The following is a 25,037-nucleotide window of genomic DNA, read 5'->3' as shown; positions in this document are numbered from 1 at the left end:
GTGATTCAGTAGCTGCAATGCTGGATGAAATAGAAATATGCTGACATGGTCCAAAAACCCTTTTTACATTACATTCTTTTATCTTAGGCCTTATCTGTTTTGATCATAATTTACTAGTTTGAAGGCTTAGCTTTTGCCATTATCATCCTGTCACAGGAGCACTGAGGTGCTCTGTGTCTTAAGGAAAGGAAGTAAGGAGAGCCGCCAATCAATGGGGCGGCTCAGATGTTGGTTGCCGTGGCAACCAGGCAGGTCAGGTGGCCAGAAGGGGGCAGGGCTAGGCCTTATAAACAGCCTGGGCTGGAGCCTAAAGAGCAGTTCCTTTCTGGTAGCTGCAGGAGCCACAGCTCTGTGGCTGACCTGAGTGGCCTGAGTTGGTGGTTGCAGCCTTACCTTGCTGACCGGCTGCGATGATGCTAGGGATGAGAACACCCTGAAGAGAGGTAGGGTTGGGAGCCCTAGAGGGGCTTGGAGTTTACATTATGAGCAGGGAGGCTCTGTGTTGTTTGTGTTGAAGCCAGTTGGCTCGGGTTTTGGTTATAGTTACACCGGAGGACCGGGTGAGGCTGTAGGGGTGAGAGGAGGCCTCACGGGGACTCCCCAGGAGCTTGGGGGTTCCCGGTGCCCAGCATGGGGCACAGTGTGCAGTGCCACTGTGGGCACAGCACAAGGAGTGCCAGAAAGGCGCTTGGGGTGTGGGGTTGTAGCCCCAGCCGCGAGAGGCGCGGCACAGGCCCCGGAGTGGGGCAGCGGGCGCGAGAGGCGCGGCACAGGCCCCGGAGTGGGGCAGCGGGCGCGAGAGGCGCGGCACAGGCCCTGGAGGGGGCGAGAAACCCGAGAAGTGTGGCAAAGGCCCGGGAGGAGGGCGAGAGGCTCCAGAGAGGGTGAGGAGCGGCAGAAGAAGCCGCAAGACGGGCCCAGTGGGGTGAGGCCTGGGCACGGCAGGTCCAGGGGTGCCGGTATCGGGGTACAGGTTGCTTAACTGGCCTGGGGGTGCTGGTGAAGGGGAGGTTGGAGGCATGCATTGCCCTCAAGGCAGGGGTGCGCTGAGACACCCCATATGGAGTAGGGGTGGTAACACTCACACCATTCACTAGGGGATAAAGGCAGCCTCCCTTCTGAACTAATTGTCATCAAAGACATGGTGGGTGAGAACCAGAGGGTACTGAATCACTTAGAGTGACGGTAGGGGGCGCTGGGGAGTATACGGCCACTCCTAGGCCCCACCACCTCACAACTGGTGCATTGGCCAGGAAGTTGGCCGTGCACGGGGGTAAAGCCCATGTTCCTGTAGAGGGAACCGAACCGAAAGACTATACCAAACGAGGGACGTAGACCCAGCATGGAGACCCATTACGCAGGTTGTTGTGGAGAAGTCGAGGCCACGGGGTGAATGAATGAGACTGGCGGAAATATGGCCCAGGAGGGGCTTGGGGAAGGCCAGGAGTCGAGGGAGCTTGCATGGCAACTGAGAATGGGACAATTAGAGGAGCAGGTGGTCTGGCTCAAACAGGAGTTGAAGCTGGTAACGGTCCAGAAGGAGGGCGCAGAGGTGAAAGCAGTCAGTGACACTTTGCTATGGGTAAAAAGGGTGGAGCATCCAAAGAAATTAAACGCCTTATAGCTAGTGAGGCGGTGAGGATAGAAAGAGTCAAACAGGTGTTGACTATTGAAATTAATCAGAGTTGAGACAGGGAATATAAATTATGCGTGATGCAGGTGGACCTGGGGTGCTGGAGGGACCAGGCTCTTGAGGCTGGCCAGACCCCGACACAAGAGCAACGGGAGTTGTGGTTGAAACTGGAAGTGTCCAGAGACCTGATAGTGGCCCTGCAGAAGGAGCTCCAAGCTCAGGAGGAGCAGATGCAGGACCTCAGGGAGGACCAGGAACAGTGGCAAGAGAGGTGCGTAGAGGCAGAACGTACTGTTGACCAGTTCCAAGAGCAGATAAGCCTGGAGCGCACCCAAACTGAAGCATCTAGGAAAGTGTGGGAACAGCAGTTAGAGAAGGTGAAGGCCTTAATAGAGGATCAGGAGGGACCCCGTAAGGCCCGGGAAAAACAATTGGAGAATAGCCAGAAGGAGATCGAGTAGCTAGGGTCCACAGTAAAAGGTCTGGAGAGTCAGCTAAGAGAAAGCCAAGGTAGGGAGACAGACCTAGCCATGGATAAGGGACAGCTCCAGGGGGAGAAGCAGACCCTGGAGGAAAGGATACAAGGGCTGTTGGAGGCCAATAGCCGACTGACCTTGGAACTCTCCGAGGTTAGGAAAACTGGGGCATTAAGGGCCACAGTTCTAGTCGAGTGCGAGGTACAGACCTTGGAGAATATAAGCCTACCAGAACAGGCATCAGGGGAGCTAGAAGAACAGGGGGAAAATCTGCAGAGGGAAAGAGACTACTCCTTAAGACAGACTCGAACCCTGGAGGCTCTTCTCGCGGAGAGCCAGGATAAAGTAACAAGTCTCATTACGGAACAGGGGCAGTTGCAGGGGGAACTGCAAGCCCTGAAAGAAGAGTTGCAGGGGCTAGAGAATGATAATCGGAGAGTCTCTGAGATCGCTAGCCAGATGAGCGTGGAACTCTCACAGTTCCAAGGGGGCAAGTAGGACCCCATAGACCAAGGGGTACAGACCTCAGAAAGTACAGATGGTCTAGGGGGAAAGCTAACGACTGTGGAGAGGCAGGTAGCAGGGTATGTGAGGACTACGCATCTGGAACTTCAGGAAAGAGGGTTCCTAATCAAGGTTTTAAGGCAAACTGAGGCCCAAATTGAGAACCTCCAGCTCACACTGGTGCAAGGACCAGAGAAGAAGGAACCTACTAGGGTTGAAGAACAAAAGTGCCCTGGAGAAGAAACTCTGCTGGGACAGTTAAGGAGAGGCAAACAGGAGGAGGACTTCATAGAAAAGAAATTGGAGGCCCTGCATAAAGAGACCCAGTCAGCCCTCCTAGGGTATTGGGAGCGGAGGTGGACCCAGTGGCAGGATACCCACTTACAGGGTCTGAGCCAGCTGGGGCATCAAGTGGGAGAGCTAGCCCGAGTACAAGGCCAAGGTGAAAAGGCTTCTCTAGGGAGGGAACCCCTATGCTCAAGGGATAGGGGCAGTAAAGTCCAGGCCTGTGAAAATGAGACAGGGGGATGCCCAACCAGAAGAAAGGCTGAGCCTGAGAAGAGGCCACACCTATACCTGAGCGGGATACCTCAACAGGTTACATGGAGGACCCTCAGAAAGACCATAGAGGAAAGCATAGGGAATGTCGCCTATGTAAGAATCTATACAGGGCATAAAGGAAAACCCACAGGCCAGGGGAAGGTGGAATTTTGGACTAAGGAGGATGCCCAGAAGGCTTTGAGGTGCCAATGGGAAGTGTGGGGCAAACTCCAGGATATCCACGAGAGAAGATCAGAAGGCCGGAAAGTAACTGAGATGGAAGGACTTGGGAGTGCCCGCCGAGAATGGAGATCCTGGAGAGCGGGCAGAAGAGCAGCTAGCGAGGTAGGCAGTTTACCGAGGCTAGCTAATGCAGGGGGACTACCGGTGGAAGGTATACCCCAAGAAATCCTGCATGATGCACCTTGGGTAAAAGGCGAGTAGGAGGCGCCTTAAAACCTCTGCCGCCAGACTAGACGCTGCAAAATGCCTGAGAAGAGGAGAGGGTCAGCAGGACTACCCCCTAGCGATAGGACATCTCCGGGAGCAGAAGAATGGCCCCGGTGAGTGATAAGCTTGGGGGGAGGGGGAGTGTCACAGGAGCACTGAGCTGCTCTGTGCCTTAAGGAAAGGAAGTAAGGAGAGCCGCCAATCAATGGGGTGGCTCAGATGTTGGTTGCCGTGGCAACCAGGTGGGTCAGGTGGCCAGAAGGGGGCAGGGCTAGGCCTTATAAACAGCCTGGGCCGGAGCCTAAAGAGCGGTTCCCTTCTGGTAGCCGCAGGAGCCACAGCTCTGCAGCTGAGCTGAGCTGAGCTGAGCTGAGCTGAGCTGAGCTGAGCTGAGCTGAGCTGAGCTGAGCTGAGCTGAGCTGAGCTGAGCTGGTGGTTGCAGCCTTACCTTGCTGCCCGGCTGTGATGATGCTAGGGATGAGAATACCCTGAAGAGAGGTAGGGTTGGGAGCCCTAGAGGGGCTTGGAGTTTACATTATGAGCAGGGAGGCTCTGTGGTGTTTGTGTTGTAGCCAGTTGGCTCAGGTTTCGGTTATAGTTACACTGGAGGACCGGTGAAGCTGTAGGGGTGAGAGGAGGCCTCACGGGGACTCCCCAGGAGCTTGGGGGTTCCCGGTGCCCAGCGGGGGGCACAGTGCGCAGTGCCACTGTGGGCACAGCACAAGGAGTGCCAGAAAGGCGCTTGGGGTGTGGGGTTGTAGCCCCAGCCGCGAGAGGCGCGGCACAGGCCCCGGAGTGGGGCAGCGGGCGCGAGAGGCGCGGCACAGGCCCCGGAGTGGGGCAGCGGGCGCGAGAGGCGCGGCACAGGCCCCGGAGTGGGGCAGCGGGCGCGAGAGGCGCGGCACAGGCCCCGGAGGGGGCGAGAAGCCCGAGAGGTGTGGCAAAGGCCCGGGAGGAGGGCGAGAGGCTCCAGAGAGGGTGAGGAGCGGCGGAAGAAGCTGCAAGACAGGCCCAGTGGGGTGAGGCCTGGGCACGGCAGGTCCAGGGGTGCTGGTATTGGGGTACAAGTTGCAGCAGTGGCCCAGGGGTGCCGGTATCAGGGTGCAGGTTGCTTAACCGGCCCGGGGGTGCCGGTGAAGGGGCGATAGGCGCATGACCGACCCAGGGGCACCGGTAGAGGGACTGTCGGTTAGTAGGACAGGGCCAGGAAGATTCGAGAGGGGCGCCAGGTGGGTGACAAGCCCGGGGTGCCAGAAAGGGGCACCAGGGCAGGACGAGCCTGAGGGGCACCGGAGAGGGCGCCGAAGGACAAGGGACCCAAACAACGTCCAGAGAACAGCTGCGAGGGTTGCGGCGTGCTCAAGGGGAGGTTGGAGGCACGCATTGCCCTTAAGGCAGGGGTGCGCTGAGGCACCCCATATGGAGTAGGGCTGGTAACACTCTCCCCATTCACTAAGGGATAAAGGCAGCCTCCCTCCTGAACTAATTGTCATCAAAGACGTGGCGGGCGAGAACCAGAGGGTGCTGAATCGCTTAGAGTGACGGTAGGGGGCGCTAGGGAGTACACGGCCACTCCTAGGCCCCACCCCCTCACATATCCAAATCCATGTGAATGAGCATTCAGGCATTTAGAAGTAAAAATGACTCGGGAGAAGATGCATATGATCCCAGTCAGTCAGAAATAATTTACTAGTCTCACCATGAACAAGTCAGTGTTTCCAATTGTTTTGCCTACAGGCACATAAGGGCAATTTCTACCCTTGTTATCACCCTTGCAACACTGGGGCTGTAATGTGCCCAGAGCTGAGAGCAGTAACAGTTGATCTTTCATGCTTCAGGTAAGTTGAGGAATTTTGAAATCTGTGTGGAAACACTCAGCTGCTAATGCAAATAAATGAAGAACAATCCAAAGAATTATCATTAACCAACTCACTGACTCACCTACTTTGAGTTAATGGTATTAGGTTTAACACGTGAGCTGCAAAATCAACCCAGGTCCAGTGATTAATGCTTGTGTGGCAAAGGATCCCATATCAAATATTTTATTCAACAGATTTATAGAGATGACTAAAACTGGAAAGTTTGCCTTTTAAATATTTGCAAACAGGATGGAGAATTTCTTTTGCTCTATGTTCAGATGTGCTATAAAGGTAGTAAATGCTCTATTTTAATAGTAAGACAAATAGTGCCTAAAACACGTATATGGAGGTTCAGTGCAAAACACTATTAGAGGTAATGTATAGTTCTGGATCAGTAAAGCTCCACCTGTTCTGCAGGAAGTCCGATTTTTCCCTCCCCCCCCCACCCCCCCCACCCAGTGCACTGCTATTCAATAGAATCTGTCCCAAAGTTCATGAATTCCCTCTCAGGAAGAATTGTATAGCTAGAGAACAAAGTCATGAAGAAAGTAACATAAACTCTATAATTACTTCCCAAAGTGATATAGAATTTTTAAGTGCTTTTATTTTACATGAAGGACTGCCATCTTTGGTGATGAACTCTGTGTGCTAATGGCCTGTACAAAAGCAGAAGAAAGATAATGCATTATGGAATGTTTTTAGCTGTTTATCCATTTCAACACCATAGGGTGCATTTACACGTGTACTCTACTGAAAAATAGACTAATTAACTCCACAGTAAAGTGTCATGGTCTACAGTACTTCCTTACAGTAGAGTAATTACGTGCAATGAAACACATGTAGACGGTAACCGTGACTGCAAATTGTGCCCAGTCAGTCCAGCCAGCTGGATGCTAGTCTCCTGCTTCACCCTTGTGCCCCAGGCAGCCCCTCTGCTGCCCACTGCCACCATCCGGCATCTGAGGCTGACTACCCATGGCCCCTGTCAGCCCGGGTCTACTCTTCCCTGGTGCAAATTACTGCTGTCCTGGGCACACTCAGGGGCAGTTTTCTCTGGTACAAACTGCTCTAGAATTTATCACATCACATTAATTGCATGTGTAGATGCACCCACAGTGAGTCAAATTCAGCTCTTTGTTAACTTTGTGAAGTTGTACTAGGACTATGTTTGGCTGATTCAGGGGCTACCATAAAATCATTTAATTAATTTCCTTATGCTGTGGTTCTGATGTTGAAAAATGGTATAAAACAAACAACCCTGACACATGAAAAATTTGCAAAAAGGAATTGGGAAGACTGCAGCTATGTTATCTTGGTCATTTTTTTAAATTGGAGCTACCTGGTATTAGATTAGGGCAAAAATGTGGGTACTTCATCCATCTCTTAATATATCAAGGAAAAAAACCTAATCCAGGTGGCTTTAACCATAAGCAGGTGGCATGTAAACATGACAAGATGTCACATCAACAAATCAATTCAGCAAAAATGTACTATGCAGAAAGAGGCCAAGATGAGAAGTCCACACTTACTTTTTAACATTCATATATATATATATATGGTGTGTCTGATCCCTTGTACAAGGGTGCATTTCAGAATGCAGAAACCAGATCTTTACACTGTTGTTCAGATAAAACATTTCTGCTAGCTTATAACATATTGTTGATTTAAGCATATATATCTTAGATGGGAGTTTCTGTAGTACCTATACTAAAACTCACAGCAACTTGCAACAAGTTAAAATGATCAGTTCTGGACAAACTACATCTCAAGCAACTTAGACAAACGTGTATGAACTGAGGTATCTATCAGACTCACTCTGTTAAGTTGTGCCCGCATTATGAAAATGTTGTGGCCTTGTTATTATATACAATTATAAGATCTCAGGCAGTAAATCCTGGCGGCCTAATTTAGAATAAACTGCTGTTCTCTACTCTTAGCAATGAAATTTAACGTCTTACCTTATATTTTGATCTAAGCAAAAGAATTCATTATTTGACCACTTCACATATTAAAGAATAATAAGAATGGCAGGATGGGGAAATCACTTCTTGGAGTGAAGCAGAGAGTAGGAAGTGGAAAAAGATGTTTCTTGCATCTAGATGTGAATAGTGGCTCAGAGGCATGGTTGGAATTGGCAGGATGCTGTACTTTGGAAAGGAAGGGAGGGGAGGAGGGGAACTGGAGTTCAAAGATTTTGGGGTGCTTTTTAGGGAATCTCGTCTGTGGGTTGTTTGTTTATTGTAAGCTACTCCGCCTTTTGAATAGGGTGGGATATAAATCTAAATAAATAAAGACATTTTAATGAAAATATAGGCTGGCTTTTCAGAGATGATTAAGAACTATTCTTTACTTACAGTATCAATACTTTCTTGTTCGGGTACAGGCACAGGAGTTGCTGGTATTAAAACATTCCCAGATTCAACAAGGCTATGTATAGTAGTTGTTTCAGATACAGGTTTATATAGACCAAAGTCATTCTCACAAAGTTTTTGGAAGAGTTTATTTTCCAGAGCTGAAAAAGAATAACACAGATATGAAGTTTGTAAAGACGCACAAAAAGGGAACAAACCTGGAGCCTGTTTTTCTTCACACTTTTACTGTAGTGTGAAGCATGAACTTTAAGACTAGCAGTTTATGAGATATTGGGCACACTTACATGAGATGTTTACTGAGGAGTTGCCTAATTAATCCTCAGTAAATGCCTTTACACATTTACACATGGGGCCCTATTAGTTATTATAAACTAACAAACTCCACAGCAGATTTGTACTTGTAAATTCAAGTATTATCCTGCTGTGGAGTTTTCACATGTGCAGCAGTGCACATGTAGACACTGACCCAGCTGGTTGGAGCACAAAGATATTTCAGTGTGAGAGCTGCCTGCCAGCTAGCCCAGCACTCCAGCACCCTCATGCCCAAGACAGCTCCTCTGCAGCATGTTGAGCTCGGTAGGAGTAGCCCCAGGCTGCCAGGCTGACCCCCTTGGGTCAACGTGATGTGGTCCCAGGCACACGTGTAAACACAGTGCCTGGGAGCAATAAATTCCCACATGATATGTTCTGGAGTTTATCGTGTTGCATTAATATGCATATGTAGATGTGCCCATTGACTGATAAATCATGTCTGAATGGCAATGGGATAGAATAAGGCTGTGTTATCACTCATCAGAAAGGTTTGACTTTAAAGTCCAATGGTTGAAGGTCTTTTTCACACAGCTTGTTAAAAACCCTCTGTAAGATATTGTAGAAGTGGACAGTTTAACCAGGTTCAAAAGAGGATTGGGCAAAATCATACAGGAAAAATCAATTGGCATTAAACACGATACTTAAGGGGTTTTGAGCTCCCTGCCGCAGGGTGTGTCTCTGTGGCTAGGAGCCCCATCAGCTGATCTGGGCTCCTACCTGTGGGAGAAGGAATCAGAAATTGTGGTAGAGGTGATATCTTTTATTAGACCAATTAGATATTTGCAAAAAAGATTCTTTATTTGCAAGCTTTTGGGTGCATTCATCCTTCCTCAGGCACAGGAGAATGCAAAGATTGTAAAATTTCTCCTAAGTGGAAATGAAAATTCATATTTCACCCAAGGGCTGTGAGCCTGGATCAGCTGGGGTCTCCTAGCTGCAAGAGTGCATGGTGTGCTCCCATGGCTGAGAGCCCCATCAGCTGATGGGACTCCCAGCTGCAGAGGTAAGATCTCCTTTCTTATTCTAATAAAATGCAAAGACCTTGCAAATAACTAGAAAGGGGATTAATTTAAGAGGGAGAAACTATGCAAGGAGAGAAATCTACTTCACTTCCTGACAGAGTGAAGACTCCATAGACAATGGAATCATGACCCAACACAGGCATCCTAACATCACTCCGTTTGGGCAGTAGGCAAGAGTTATTCCATTCCAGTTAGGTTGTGTCACATATTAGTAACTGTCGTAGGGTACTAAGGTGCCTGCTGCTTTAAGGGCTGAAACTGCCTAAGGAACCCCTCAGCTGCAAGTTACCAGGGCAGCAGGAATGAGGGCATTAGCCCACACCTGCAGGCGATCAGCTGACTGGCAAAGACGGGGCCTGGGGCATGTATAAACCCCAGGGCTGGGACCTGAGGGTCAGTTTTCTGCCAGCAGCTAAGGAGGAAGAAGCTCTCCTAGAGAAAGCTAAAGGAAGAGGCTTGACGGCCTGTCTCCTGCTGCTGGTAAAGTTAAGAGATTTCAGAAGCTCACCAGACCCTGGCCTACAAGGCATCTTGTGCTGGGGGAAGGGTGATTCATTTAAAGGGACAGAGCACACCCTGAGCTGCTTGCATTATGTTATAGCCCAGGGGCTTGTATTTTGATTTCAGTTTATAGACTGGTGGATTGGGCTGAGGCTACTGGGGAAGAAGGAGGCCTCACTGGGGGCCCACTACAGTATGGGGACCCCAGTGCCAGTGTGGGTGCAGTATCTGGGGTGCACAGACCCCAGCGCCAGTGTGGGTGCAGAGAGAGCGAGAGACAGTGTGAATGCCATCTGTGAGGCTTTGGGTGTGGTAAAGGGGTAGTTTGGAGCCATGCTTCTGGCCCATAAGGCTGAAGGTGTCCTGAGACATCCATTTTAGAGCAGGAACCAAAAGGGGTCCAAGAACCCACAGGGTCCAGTGGGGTCCAGCAGGATGGTGCCCAATGTAAACTTGAGGGCAGCCTCCCTATTCATAACTACTACCAACAAGACGTGGTGGGCGAGAAAGATGGTGCTCATTGGGCCAAACTGGCATGGTCAAGGGGCCGTAGGGGGTCACACAGCCACCTCCAGAGACCCCAGCCCATGACAGTAACTCAGTTTTGAAGGTGCAACGGACTAACTTATTTTATTTGGATTTGCACATAGTTGATTTTTGATGTAATAGTCTGACAACCCATTGAGTGCTGATGTCAATGTGGCTTTGATCTGAGTGAAGTTCTTAGCTTGGGTGGTAGTTTAAAAAAAATCATCTGCATAAATTAGATTTATTGTGCCTGGGCTAAATGGTTGATCATTGATATAAATATTAACTAATATAGTTGTATGTACACTCCCTTGAGGTAAGCCAGTCCTTTGTTTTCACCATTGGCTCCACTTCTTACATTGACAGTCATCAATTCTTCTAGCAAGCATCGTATTATTTGTAATAGTTTGTAATCTTTCATTTTTGCAAGGAGCCTCTAGTGGTTTACAGTGCTATAAGCTGCTGACTGGTCTATGAATACAGCACCAGTGACCATTCCTTTTTTGAAGCTACCTTTGTGCTATGTGATATTTAATACGTGACTTGTGCATGATTTCCTTGGACATAAAGCTAGCTTTCACAAGGATTAGTAGAATGCTATCTACTTGGGAGTGACATTAAACCACATACTTTCATACAGTGTAGTTTGGTGTAGAAAAGATAAAGTTCAAAACTAGTTCCTAGAACAACATATTAAAGAAGCTCATCAACTCCAAATGGGGGCTGTGACGGGGAACCTATGGATCCTGTTACTGAGAAAGTAAAAAAGGGAGACAAACTGTTTAGGTAGTCGAGAAGAGGGCCAGCCATAGCATTATAGGCAGTCTGACCCTTTAAAAGGCCTGTTGCTGTGTTAGTGCTAGCTGTTTTCACCGGTGGTTTGTGGAAGGGACTATGAAGGCTGGTCTGGAGGTCCCATTGGTGCCCTAGAGGCATGTGATTACCTGGAGCCCTACTAGGGGTAGGCTCAAGGTGTAGTCGGAGCACCCAGAACCCGGGGAAGGGCAAAACCGGGGCCAGAGCCTAGGTGACCTAGTTAGGGAACTGCTGGAGGGGCTGGGCATGTTTAAATCGGTAGGTCCAGATGCTTTTCACCCAAGGGCGCTGAGGGAATTGGTGGGGGTCATAGTGGGGCCCCTGGCACAGCTCTATGAGTGCAGATGGGGCACTGGCCAGATACCAGAAGATTGGAAAAGGGCCAATGTGGTCCCTATTTACAAGAAGGGGAGGAAGGAGGACCCCAGCAATTACAGGCCAGACAGTCTTACCTCAGTCATTGGGAAGACCTTTGAGAAAATTATCAAGAAGCACATCTGCAAGGGCCCAGCAGGGGAAGTAATGCTCAGGGGCAACCAACATGGGTTCACTGAGGGCAGGTCCTGCCTGACTAACCTGGTTTCTTTTTATGATCAGGTCACAAAGTCCCTGGACGAGGTTGTCAGGGTGGATGTTGTCTTCCTGGATTTTAAGAAAGTCTTTGACACAGTTTCCCACCACATTCTCCTAAAAAAAAATAACTAGGTGACTCTGGCATTGACGCCTACACAGTCAGGTGGGTGGCAAATTAGCTAGATGGTTACACCCAGAGAGTGGTGGTGGATGGGTCACTTTCAACCTGGAGGGATGTGGGCAGTAGAGTCCCCCAGGGCTTGGTCCTGGGGCCTGTACTGTTCAACATCTTTATAGGCGATCTGGATGTGAGTGTGGAATGCACGCGGTCCAAAGTCACTGACGACACCAAGCTGTGGGGCACGCTGGAGGGGAGGGACAAAATCTAGCTAGATCTAGACAAGTTATAGGGGTGGGCAAATGAGAATAGGATGGAATTCAAAACAGACAAGTGCAAGGTCCTGTATCGAGGGAGAAGGAACTAGCAACACACCTAAAGGCTGAGGAACACCCTCCTTGTTAACACAGTGGCAGAAAGGGATCTTGGAGTCATTGTTGACTCCAGGATGAACATGAGCCACCAATGCAAGGAAGCAGTCAGTAAGGCTAACTACACCTTGTTGTGCATCTACAGATGCATCACAAGCAAGTCCAGGGAGGTGATCCTTCCCCTCTACGCAGCATTGGTCAGGCTGCGGTTGGAGTACTGTGTCCACTTGAAAAGGGATGTGACTAGCATTGAGAGGGTCCAGAGGAGGGCCACTTGCATGGTCAAGGGGCAGCAGGGTAGGCCCTACAAAGAGAGGTTAAAGGGCCTGAACCTATTCAGCCTCAACAGGAGAAGGCTGAGAGGGGATCCGGTGGCTATTTACAAACTCACCAGGGGGGACCACTAGGAATTGTGGGAGGCTCTGTTTCCGTGGGCACCATCCAGGGTTACTAGGAATAATGGCCACAAATTATTAGAGAGAAGGTTCAGGCTGGACATCAGGAGACATTTCTTTACAGTTAGGCCTGCCAAGCTCTGGAATGAGCTCCCAAGTGATGTGGTGCTCTGTCCTACCTTGGGGGTCTTCAAGGGGAGGCTGGACAGATATTTGGCTGGGGTAATATGACCCCAGCACCTCTTTCCTGCCCAGGGTAGGGCATCTGACCCAATGTTCTGTTTAGGTCCCTTCTGACCCTAACCACCATGATACCATGAGCCTGGGGAAGGACAGAACCCAGGGGGCCCAGAGCCTGAGAGGGCAGTCAGCCCAAAGAGGGCCTGGGGCCAGAAAGCTCAGTGCCTAACAAGGACAGGGACAAGGGCTATGAGGCCCAGTGCCTGAGAGAAGGTGGAGACAGAACTCAAGCAGGCTTAGTGCTTGGGGGGTAAGGCAGATAGGGCCAGGGGGCCCAAAGCCCGAGAGGGGCAATGCTAGGGGTGGAGCCCAGAAGCCGGGTCCAATGCACTGGTTCCTGAGCTAAGCGGACCAGCAAGAGAAAAGGAGTGGAATCCAAGTGGACCAAGATCTCTACAAGGGAGTGATCAGATTGATTGAACAGGAAACATCTGTGAGCATGGGCATGGTGTAAGGGCCATGTAATTATCCCTTAAGGCTACAGGTGCCCTGGGGAATGGACAGGCTGAGAGGACCAATCAGCTTAAGGACAGAACTGAGACCAGCGGGACCCTTCTGGGCTAGAATGGACTAGGGCTCACTCAAAGACCCTTGAGCAGCCTCACTTCTTTAATCTCTTCATAGGAACAAAGCATAACAAGAGAGGAACTGGGGGACGATGTCTTAGAGATTGAGCCATACAGCCACCAGAGGACATCACAGCTTCCCCTGGGAGAGCGTGGCGGGGTGTGCAATCCTGTTACAGGGGCCAACCCAACAACATTAGGAATTAGCTGCTGAATAGCAAGGTGCAAGCACAGTGAATATGCATGCCTGGTTTGGGAAAGATTGTCATATGCAAAGAAGCTAGATACTGTGCTGAACAAAAGTTGCAGGTACATTACTGGATGCCTTAAACCAGCAAATGTCAATAGTCTTCATTTACTTACTGAAATTACCCCATCAGACATCGGGAGAGCAGTAGCAAGCAAAATGGAGGCTGTTGTAGATATGAGGCATTCATTACATAGACACATTGTCTCCCAGTAGTCTAAAATCATGGAAAGATTTCCTCTCTAACACGGCCACTGGATGAGACACCAACAGCCATGTGAATAAAAATTTGGCAGTCATGACTAGAGATTGCCCAGGAAGGTGGTAGGATGAATATAAAAACTGCTAAACATCTCCCTGAAGACAAAGAGCTTGACTGGCCAACATGGAGATGCTTGAACTGCCTCTGGTAAGACTCAACTTAACATGCAACTGTTGGGATACTCTAATGATGTAAAACCATGTGCAAATTTGAAGGAAACTTGCAGACTACAGAACACCTACTGGCCTGCCCACAGAAGGGGAAACCTTGCTAAGACTACAGATCAAGCAATAATATGCCTTCTTTTGGACTCAAATTTGAACATGGTGACAGGACATGAGAAGAATAGGAATCCTTTTCTGAAGAAAGGCTGCACAAGCTTCAATGGCCTAGACAGGAAAAAAGTTAGTAAAAGTTAGTAGGAGCTCATTTTGGAACTATGTACCAAGTTAGCTTCTGACCTGCATAGACACCAAAATGAGAAATGCTTTGTCATTGTAGTAATGGGCAGCAATTTTTCTGGAAACTCTTGTAGTTTGTTTGAGTTAGACTTTCATTTTATTCTGGAAGGGGTAAAGACTGGATTGGCCTAGGCAACTTGTTCAGAGAATGACAGAAACCAAGGAAACAGCTGCCTATGAAGTTGAAAGGAAAACTAACTAACAACAGGATTATACTGACTGGCTTCCATCGGTATATCAAATATAACATCTGGTTAATGATGGAGTTTCTCTTACCTGGGAGCACAATGAAGTCATTTATCTGGTAAACATGTTCACTATCAGGATCCGTTGCAATGAGATCCATTTCTTTCTGAAAGTCGCCAAAATGGGTATCGTTTCTCTGAACTACCCCGATTACAAAAATCTCAATGTTGGCGTTGTTGGCTTTCCTTACTACATCATTCAGATGGATGGTATCACGGTCATCTGCTTGTCCATCTGTTATTACAACAGCCACTCTTCTCACCCCTGGCCGTGCTGCGTGAAATATTTCAATGGCTTTGTTGATAGCTGTAGCTGTAAATGTGCCTTCCCCTAGGTACCGCATGTCATTAACAGCAATTTTTAGGTGGTTTTTGTTTGTGTACTGCTGAAGGGTAGATACCACCTCTACTTTGTGGCTGAAGTTGATAATGGCAACTCGCACTGCAGCTTCGTTGATGGTTATCCTATCCATGACTGTTGTCAGAAATGTTTTGATAATACCAAAGTTATCTGGTCCAACGCTTTCTGAGCTGTCAATCACAAACACCAATTCCAATGGAGTTTCTTTACATTTCATACCACAACCTAAAATATTAAGAGTTTTAGAGATTTTTATGAGAAATTTCTTTTCAAGGACAAAATGAATTAACTGAAAAAATAAGTATAGGAGTCACACTTATTCAAGGCCCCGTTAAAGAATAGTGAATTAATGTATATAGTGATTTGTTACAGAGATCTTCCCTGGACAGGAGCAAGACAAATGCAGTAGAGAGATGAATGGGTATATGTTCTGACATGATTTGACTTACCAAATATTTAACTCTAAAATGTAATAATAAATTTACTCTTATTTCTTGCTTGTTTTGTTTAACAGAGTGCCAGTTGAAACAAACATCATCACTCTGATTACTTTTCTTTTATTTTCAAGCATATATACTATTATTATTTTGTTGGGTTTGGCTTCTGAATCATCCTTAGATTAACATTTTTACAATAAGTCCCTGAAAGTTCTAAAGCAGTAATATGGATACTAGGGCCCCTGTCACACTTAAGACATGATTAACCAGTTAATCGCATTTTAAGTTGTTACCTGGCCATACATTAATGCAATTAATGGAGGGATAAAACAAGGAATAAGTTACAATGTTATTACAGAAACAAATGTGTAGGAACTTCGTGGCTGGTTCCTAGTGCCATTAATTGAATACATGGCCAGGCTGGAGCACTTAGTTTATCCAGGCATCTAGCTGCTGGGGCACATAATGTTCCCTCTCAGCTGGAATACTGGATCAGCTGATGGTTCCCAGTTGTGGGAGTGCATGGTGCATTCCCTATGGCTGGGAGCTAATAGCTCCCAGTCTTAGGGGTGCATGGTGTACCTCCGCAGCTGGGAGCCCAGATCACCTGACAGCTGCCAGCTTCAGGGGCACGTGGTGTTCCCCTACAGCTGGGAGCTGTATCAGCTGACAGGATTCCAGCCATGGGAACGTGCTACTTGCCAGTACAGTAGAAGCCTGGGATTGTGGATCTCCGCATCAGAGGAGGGGGAGCCAAGGATCACAATCACGCCTTCTGCATGGCATGGCAGGAAGCATGATTATGGGGATTGTACATTGGCCTTAGAGAAGTCTCAGAAAATCTTTATTAGAATATTTAAGTGCTAAGTTAGAAGGTTTCTATACACATTAATGATTATGGAAAACATGATAAAAGCAACATACAACCCCAACAAGGAGTTAATCAAGTAGGTCAGGCTGTGTGGAGGGTGAACTTGAATCAAGAGTGGGGGTTCACTTTAGGTCAAGAGGTCTTGTATTGAGATTGAGTCTTTATGCTAGTGTACTCTTATTATTTAAACTACTTGGTCTACCATGGTAAAGCTGCCAAGATGTATCCTAAGATTACCAAAAGCCTAAATTTAATTTTAACAAATCCATTTTTAAAGAAAAGTTTGCACTTACCTTTTTAAAAAACCCCCCTGATATTTCCAAGACTCTATATCAGTTCTGTGTTCTTAAATTACTGGGATTTATTTCCCAAGGGTTCCTCATATCAGTTATGTATTCCCACTTTCATGGAACTTTCTGTCTTGTTCTTTTACATTTTCAGGCCTTCCTTACTTTGTTTTTTACCTAAATCCTTAGCTTGTATTTCATTGCAGGGTGTGGAGGGGAATTGGTCGTAGCTGTGTAAGTCTAAGAGCATAGGCAGACAAGGTTCTTTGGGTAAATTTGATGCCTTTTTAAGCTGCTCTAAAAAACACGTTTACCTAAAGAACCTTGTCTAGGATATATTTAGCATTAGAGTATATAACCTCATAGGCAGGAAATAATTTTCTCTTAAAACCTTGAGCAACATAGTGAGCATATCTATACAAGACGCTTAATGTGCATTGGCCTAATAACATTTGCAGTAGTGTGTCACAGCAGAAACTGCGCTAATAGCCAGTGCAGTGCAGTGTTATCGGGTCAATGAACTGTAAGTGTCACTAAATAACCATGCACTGGTGCTACCACACAGTAACTTTAGGCACTGCATTTAATTAGTGCTTTATTAAGGAAGTAGTAAACTAAATGCATAATATTTCAGGTGCATTAACGAATATGTAGATGCGCCCACTGAATATGTAATTGTGCTACTTCCTGAATAATTCATCCAGTTTAGAAGGTAATATTCTAATACGTCTTCTAAACATGCAGTTCATAATTTCAGAAACGTTTAAAATCGCATGTATAACTATGATTTTTATGGTCTCAATTCCCATATTTGTACAGTCTGCAATGGTAGTACCCATGCTCTAACTCTGGTCACCCCTTCTGCAGATAATTTATGGTGCAGAACAGATATCTCATCTGGGTTTTCCTGGTTAAGATTTTTTTTGGGCCAGGCTTCATTTTGGTTAATAGAATTATTCCTAACTCATGATGTATACTAGCTGAAAATCCTATTCTCTAGACAACTGCTTTTATTTTCTGATGTTTTTCTGGTGAAACTGTCCATGTGTTTCATTGCAACTAGTATCCTTCATGTGGATATTTCATCCGTATGCTTTCAACCAAGGTAATTGCAGTGTGCTTTATTACAAATGAATTATTTTCTTTTCCTCTCAGCTCTTACCACATATTTCCTTAATAAGTCTGATAATTTCTTCTCTCTGAAAAAGAATATGCATTAATTTTATTAATGTGCTGTGTATTCTAATCCTATGGGATGTCTTTTATTTTGCTTGATCTACTACTGAAGACCTAAAACCTGCTCATGCATGCTCTTTTCCCCTCCTTCTCTTCTCTCACCCCAACAAGTTTTACAAAACAATTTTTTTATAGTGCAATTAGAGACTACTATAAAGTAAGCAGAACTCTAGTATTCTGATAAGAGGATACACTATCTTAACAATTTTAGATAGACCTTCCCATTGAAATTTGTAAGGTGTTCTTAAAAATGAATATAACATGGTGTGGCGGGGAACCTTTGGTGCCCGCCACTTTTAGGGGCTTAAGCAGACTGTGGAGCAGCCAGCAGGAGCAGTTAGGTCCAATTAGATGGTCATATGACTGAAAGGGGGCCACCAGACTGGAGGAGGGCTGGGCAACCTTAATATAAGCTCAGGCCCTAGGAGTTGAGCCAGCAGTTACATGTAAGGAGCTAGTGGAACAACATCACTCAGCCTGCAGATGGCAACTCCCAGAACATGTGGAGGTCAGGGGAGGAACTACGGGGAGGGAGTAGGTTCCTAGTCTTGGGTGAGATCTGAAACTACACTCTGCTGGGGTTGTATGGTGTGGTAGGGCTCCCTGTGGCAGGGCAGTCTCCAGGAAATGCCACACCTGTGCCTCCCAAGTGAAAGATGAGGATGGGGCTCCATAAAGCCTCAGCCCCCGCTGCCTTGTGGGTACCCTGTGAAGGAGTAAGGCTAGAAGAGCACTCTCCAACAGAAAAGCACAGGGCCCAGGTCCAGTGAGTGGGACCTGAGGCCCAAGGGGCATAAGGCCCAGGAGCCCAGTGATGAGGGTGGGGTTGTGGCCACAGCGAAAGGGGCAGAGAGACCTGAGGCCAAATGTGGGCTGGAAGACAAGTACAGCCCCAGCTAAGGGGCCAGGGGATTTCGAAGTGATTTTGAATGCCATGTATGAGGCATGGAACATGGTATAAGGCAAGTGAGCAAACAAAAAGTGAGCAACAAAAACGATAAAGCAACTTGTGTGAACGAAGCTGAAGGAACTAGGTAATTTTCCTCTGGAGAAAAGATTGTGGGACAGGCTAGCAGTTTTCAAAAATTTGATAGGCTGCCACAAGGAAGATGGAGAAATATTGTTCTTCCTTACCACAGAGAATAGGGCATGTGGAAATTGTTTTAAATGGCAACAAAGAGGATTTAGAGCAAATCTCAGGAACAGCAGAACAATGGAAAAAGCTGCCCAAGGAAACTATAGAATCTTCTTCCTTGGAGATTTTCAAGAAGTGCAGGGAGAGGCATCTACTGGGATGGGTCAGAAATAGCACATTCTTCATTTGTGCATGGAGTTAAACCAGACAAGTGAGGACCATGTGGGTGTGCCCAGCACAGCCCGAACCTCAGCTGCCCAGGCTGCGCCAGCATCAGGGCCAGGGCTGCCGCCTCCATCCCACTCTGCAGTCTGCACCACCTGGCTTGCTTAAGGGGGCCTCACACAGGCTGATTTGCTCAAGGCCCTGTACCCCTAGGGTTGGCCCTGGCCACTGTGTTGCCTGTTCCCTCCCCACTCTGCCATATCCCACAGACAAAGGCTCCTCAGGCCACTTGTGACACACATGCCACATCTTGGCCAGCCCTTGATACTGGGAGCCCCTTCCTACCCATATGATTCTACCAGTTCCTGTCAGTTTTTCTTCCAATTCTGTGTCAACATGACTCAAAATAATTTAGGCCAGGGTGGTCAACCTCCAGCCCACTGGCCACATGAAACCCACAGAGCCACAGCATCTGGCCACTAATACCACCACACTTCCCCACTGCCAGATCCCCACACTCCCTCTCCCTGCACTGCCAGATGGTGGGCCAGGCCTCCTCCTCTCCATGCAACTGAATCGGGCTCCTTTCTCCCCACATGGTTGGACTGGGACCAGGCCACACTCCCTTCCCCCTGCACAGCTGAATTGGGGCCAGGCTGCCCCTTGGTCCCTCTGCATGACCAGATGGGGCTGCACCTGCCCCAGACACTAGATCAGAGCCATTGGTCAGATCTGGCCTGAACAGGGACTGGGCATTGTCCATCTGGCTCACCAGGAAAGAAAGGTTGAACAGCATTTATTAAGGCAAAGTCTATAGCATGAAGATCAGCAAAGTAACAAAATGCATACCAATTTCTTGCAAGGGTAAATTTATTTTTTTTTAAATTATCTTTTTTTTTTAATGTACACACTTACTGTAAGACCTGGTTCACCCTTTCTTCCAGGATATCCCTAAAAACATGGAAAGTAAGATCAATTAATACATTCCATTTCATTGTATCTCTATTTTGTAAAATTAAACAGTGCAAAAATGCATGTTACCTTTGGTCCAGAAGGTCCTGGTTCTCCAAACTCTCCTTTATCACCTTTCTTTCCTGAATCGCCTTTCTTTCCCCAGTCTCCCTAAAGAAATATATCAAGTTACAAGCAATTGCATACTACAGCCATCCAGTTGGAACTGTGATTCTTTGTGGGTGTTCATAGCTGGATTCCGGATTTGGCTCCAGTCCCATTGGCTAATTTTCTGTTTGTTTTTTCTCTACTTGTTTTATTTTTTTTCCATGTCACAAACTGGTGGTGCTTTTGAATATAGTTGAAAACAATAATTGGGGTGTGGCTCTTCATATTTGAGATGCTTAATATTCCTAATACTGGATTATCTTTGGAAAGTTTCTATGAAGTTATTCAACTTTTAGAATAAGAGCCTTCTTTAAATTGCTCCTCAAGTCCATATCTTGCTCTGTCAATTGACACTACAGAATTCTTGTGCATTCCTCGTAATAGCACGTGCACTCCATGCAAACCCATGGAAGAACTCTACTAGCTCTTTAGAGAAACTGCTGAATGGATTTATACTTGCTCAGAACTAGCTGCGAGTGTGGCCCACCCAGGAAGAGTGTTACCTCCATAGAAACAGCAGAGATAAAATGTAGTTGAAATGTATGTATCCTCTTATTTAAGACCAGACTCTGACTCCTTAGAAAAATGATAGTCCTGTTGACTTCAAATATATAAATAAAGGCTGCAGAATTCTTGTATTTTGAAGGATAGTGCTGAAATATTCTAACAAAATGTTGTTTAGGATTTAAATGAGACACTTTTAAAAGACAGGGATGGAACAGAACAGTTCCTTGCCCATTTGGCAAATTCCATGCTAGCCTATGTTTCATGTGAATTGTTATCTCTTCAAAACCAATATGGAATGCTATGGATATCAGTGGCTTGGTACATAACTAATAACCAGGCATATTCTATTGGTACCTGTTATGTCATAGCTTGACTTTTTTTGCATACCTTTTTTTTTCTTTCTTGCTGGTGTGTGTGTGTTTGTTTTATTTCAGATTCTCTCTCTCTCATTCTAATTTTATCTCTAGATGGCACAAAGTGGAAGTAGTTCCACTGAAGTCGACATAATTCACACTGCACATTTTACTATAAAGTAGGAGAAGATTTAGGCAATGTAATCAAACTGAAATGTTACTGAATACAGAAGACCTCATCTCCTGTATTTTCATAGTTACTGTACACAGCTGGGCAAATTTTTTCCAATTACAATGGTGTAAATCAGGAGTAACTCCACTAGAGCAAATATAACTGGGTGAATTAGTTTAATGGAAGGCAGAATTTTGCACCTTGCCTTTTAATGCTGGATGTAAATATATACATAAATACAGTTTAAAAGGGTTGGTTGAGTATTTGAGCCTGGTACTAAATTCCTGCTAAAAAAACCCTCCCTTTTTTATTTACAGAAAACATTGCTGTATTTTACGTTTACAAGAATAAAAAGTAAGTGTTTCTACAAACTAATATGAGGTTAGACCTTAGTAAAAACAACCTAAATTCAGGAAAAAATAGAAATGACAGTAACTACATAACAGTATTCTTTTTATTTCAACATGCAGTACAAATCTGCTCCAATTACTACAAAAAGGCAGGGTTTTTTGGTCTGTGTCAAAATGATAGTAACAATTATTCTCTGACTATTTATAGAGAAAGAAGAGAATTTCCCTCCCCCTACCAATCATAGGGAGATGAGGAAGCAGATGCATGCCTTCTGCTTCATTTAGTACTTTTATCTGTAGAATACATGGTGACATAGTGGGAAGAGATTCAAACTATGATTAGGGAGACTGATAATGTTTCATCTGACTTATGGCTAAGAAATACCGAAGCCATTAGCAAAACTGTGAAAGTGCTTTTTACAATATAAACACTTGGCATTAATGATGTTTCAGTCCATATAGTTATTTCATATCAATCGCAGACCTAAGTGAGGCTCAGTGTAATGGATTGCATTCCTTCCAAGTCAAGGGTTGTACCCCTACATGAACTTTGACTTGGGAGGGAAGGGTGGGAAATTCAATGAGTATGACCAGACTTTGGCTAATCTAGAACATACAGTTTCCCATTTTTTTTCCTTAAGAAAAACTTGGTGCTTTTGAGATTTAAGCACTAAATGTATATATCAGTGTGTTGAACTAAGAATTATATAATTGGGTCCAGTTCTGCATTCTTTATTCGCAAGTCTTCCATGGCCAGAAGTGGTATTTTGATGAGTAATGACTTCAGATTTGGGCTCTAAATATTTAAATCAGTATCAAAGACCACAGGTCAACATGGAACCTTTAACAAGTTCCCTTTGAAAAGTTAACACCCTTCCCTTCCTCTGTTTGTCAGAACCTGGCAAATAGTGGAAGAAGACTATTCACAAATACCAGAAAAATGTCACAACGGTTTTTCAGTTGATTTGGTTTTTTTCTGCTGCTGCTGCTTGTTATCATCCTGTGCTATATCTTAATTTTGGGTGCATTCTTGAATAATAATTTGCAGTATTAGATGTGGCCAGGCCCTTACAAGCTATGTGGGGCAATATTTCATTCTTTTTTTTCTCTGTATAAAGACTCAGGCACATTAAATACATTTTATAAAAGATACAAAAAAACCTAATTTTTTTTCCTTACCACAAGGATTAGCAATTACCTTTGGACCAGGGAAGCCCTGTCCCATTGAACCCTTTGGTCCTGGCAAACCTTGAATTCCTTGTTCTCCCTAGATAGAGGATGGAACAAGAAGTTACATAGAAGATAGATTCATGTAGTAGCATTCTACGTCTTGAGGAAGGTAAAACAGCTTTTTATTGTAAACTCCTAATCCAAAGCAGTATTTATCTTAAACTGTGGCAATAACAAATTGGTCTGGAATTTGAGTATATGAAGTCATCTTATTGGGTATCAAGCATGAGTTACAGAAATTTGGTTTCCTCATTAATGAAACACTTGGCACCAGAATAAATTAGGAGTAAATTCACTGAAATAATTACCCACAATAAAAGTGGAGAGAAGGTGGTTAGTACCTGATTTGTGCTGATTGCTCACCATATGTACATAAAAATCTTATGAGAGTAACTGTGTCACAGGGCACAAAAGTGCCTGCTCCTTGAAGGGCAGAAACAGCCTCAGGAGACCACCCTAGAAGCCAGGCAGAAACCCCACAGGTGTAGGTTATGGCAGCAGGCTAATGAAGGAATAAGCCTGCACCTGCACCTGGTCAGCTGACCAGAAGAAGGCAGGGCCCTGGGCATATAAACCCCAGGACTGAGGCAGCAAGGCTTAGTTCTCTGGCAGCAGCCAAGGGAAGGAGCTTGCAGAAAAGAACTGCCTAGAGATGCTGTGGTTGCCTGATGTGCCATTTATAGGACTCATGGGGCTCCAGGAGCTGGCCAGATACCCTGGGCTACAAGGTACTTAATGCCTGGGGAGAAGTTTGACAACTCCTTTTTTCTTAAAAGGACAGAGCACACCCTGTACTGTTTGTATTGCATTATACCCCAGGGGCTTGTGTTATCCATTGTTATTTAAGTTGGTGGACCTGGCTGAGTCTATTGGGGAGGAGGAGATGGCCTCATTGGGACACACCCCAGCCCCAATGGGCACAGCACCAATGTAGGCACAGAGACAGGGCTGTGGTGAGCCCAATGGCAAAGGAAAGGCTGAGCAATATTCAAGGCTTCAGTGGGGTAAGGTTTGAATACAATCTGCAAGGCATGGGGCATGGTAAAGGGGTAGTTTCAGAACCATGCATCTAGACCATAAGGGTGTCCTGTGAGGCATCAGTTTTGAGCAGGACCCAAAAAGGGGTCCAAGATGGTTCAGTGTGATCCATCACTGTCTAAATAATCTTGAGGGCAGCCTCCCTATATATTATAATAACCAGCAAGATGTGGCAGGTGAGAGAAGGTGCCCATTAGGCAAGATTGGCATGGTCACTGAGCCCAAGGGGCATCATGGCCATCCCTGAGGACCCCATGCTGTGACACACTGCTGGCATAAAAGTCTAATATTGAACACTAACTGTGGCTTTTAGCTGAATGTTTTTCTGAAAACTACAGAAAAGCCACCCCAGATCCCCTCTACACATTACAAGCATCATGCAATGAACTGGTTAATTGCAGAATTACTTGAAGACCAGCTACATGTTCAAAGTAGCTATGAAAATCTCCAACCAGCTATAAAGTTAGACCTTGCAAATGTGTACTAACATTATAGCTGGTTGCTATCTAGCTTTAATTTGTATGTGTAGTATGGTGTTCCCTGTGACTCAAAGCCCTACCAGCTGACAGGGCTCCCAGCCACAGGGGTGCACCATGGCAGGCATAAAACCTCTGAGCCCTGAGAACTGCAGCTGCCATGATCCCAAAGCTGGGAGTGCATGAAACTCCTGGGCCCATGTATGGCTCTGAGTCCAGGTGGCACCTGAGGCACAGCCAAGACCCAGAGCCCCATCAGCTGCAGGACTCTGGGTCCATCTGTGCATGGCCCCTGCAGGTGGAAGCCCCCTTACCAAAGGGAGCTCCTAGCTGTGACTGCCCGCTGGCCAGTGCAGGTGGAGCCCAGTATCAGGCTTCCCCTACACTAGCAATAAGGCATGATTGGTCTAATGCATGATCCCACCACTTTACCTCCTGCCATGTATGTGCGGTATGGCAAGTGTGACTGCGTGGATCAAGCATTAGATCTAATTGTGCTTTTACCTGTATATGTAGAAGGGGCTATAGAGATAGAAACTTCAGAAACCAGACAGTTTCTTTTAATAGAGGAATCTTAATTTGCAAGCCAAAACATCAGGCTAAATAGACTCAACTACCCCACATTAGATTTCATAAACATTCGGGCTGGAAGGGACCCTGGAGGATCACTGAGTCCATCCCCCTGCCCCAGGGGCAGGAAGTCAGCAGGGATCATGGGATGCCAGCAAGATAGGCATCAAAATGTGTCTTGAAGGTGTTCAAAGTGGGTACTTGAACCACCTCTGGCAGCAGTCTGTTCCAGGCCTTGG

At 46.2% G+C, this 25,037-nt stretch overlaps 1 protein-coding gene across 1 annotated transcript in view; it reads right to left on the bottom strand.

The window, feature by feature from the left end:
* The window catches only part of COL28A1 (collagen type XXVIII alpha 1 chain), a 150,599-nt gene that overhangs the window by 4,906 nt on the left and 120,656 nt on the right, over positions 1-25,037 (bottom strand). The window contains exons 28-33 of the mRNA XM_090046961.1: positions 22,683-22,751; positions 20,025-20,105; positions 19,899-19,934; positions 17,610-17,646; positions 14,523-15,077; positions 7,817-7,974 (exon numbers count right to left, since the gene is read on the bottom strand). Of these exons, the coding sequence (XP_089903087.1) occupies positions 7,817-7,974; positions 14,523-15,077; positions 17,610-17,646; positions 19,899-19,934; positions 20,025-20,105; positions 22,683-22,751 (936 nt within the window). The remainder of the gene's footprint in view (positions 1-7,816; positions 7,975-14,522; positions 15,078-17,609; positions 17,647-19,898; positions 19,935-20,024; positions 20,106-22,682; positions 22,752-25,037) is intronic.

This window comes from Crocodylus siamensis, chromosome 5, assembly GCF_052110815.1.
Source record: "Crocodylus siamensis isolate JL-2025a chromosome 5, ASM5211081v1, whole genome shotgun sequence".
Lineage (NCBI taxonomy): Eukaryota > Metazoa > Chordata > Crocodylia > Crocodylidae > Crocodylus > Crocodylus siamensis.
The sequence above is the reverse complement of the archived record's forward strand: the minus strand, read 5'-3'. Positions and strand labels throughout refer to the sequence as shown.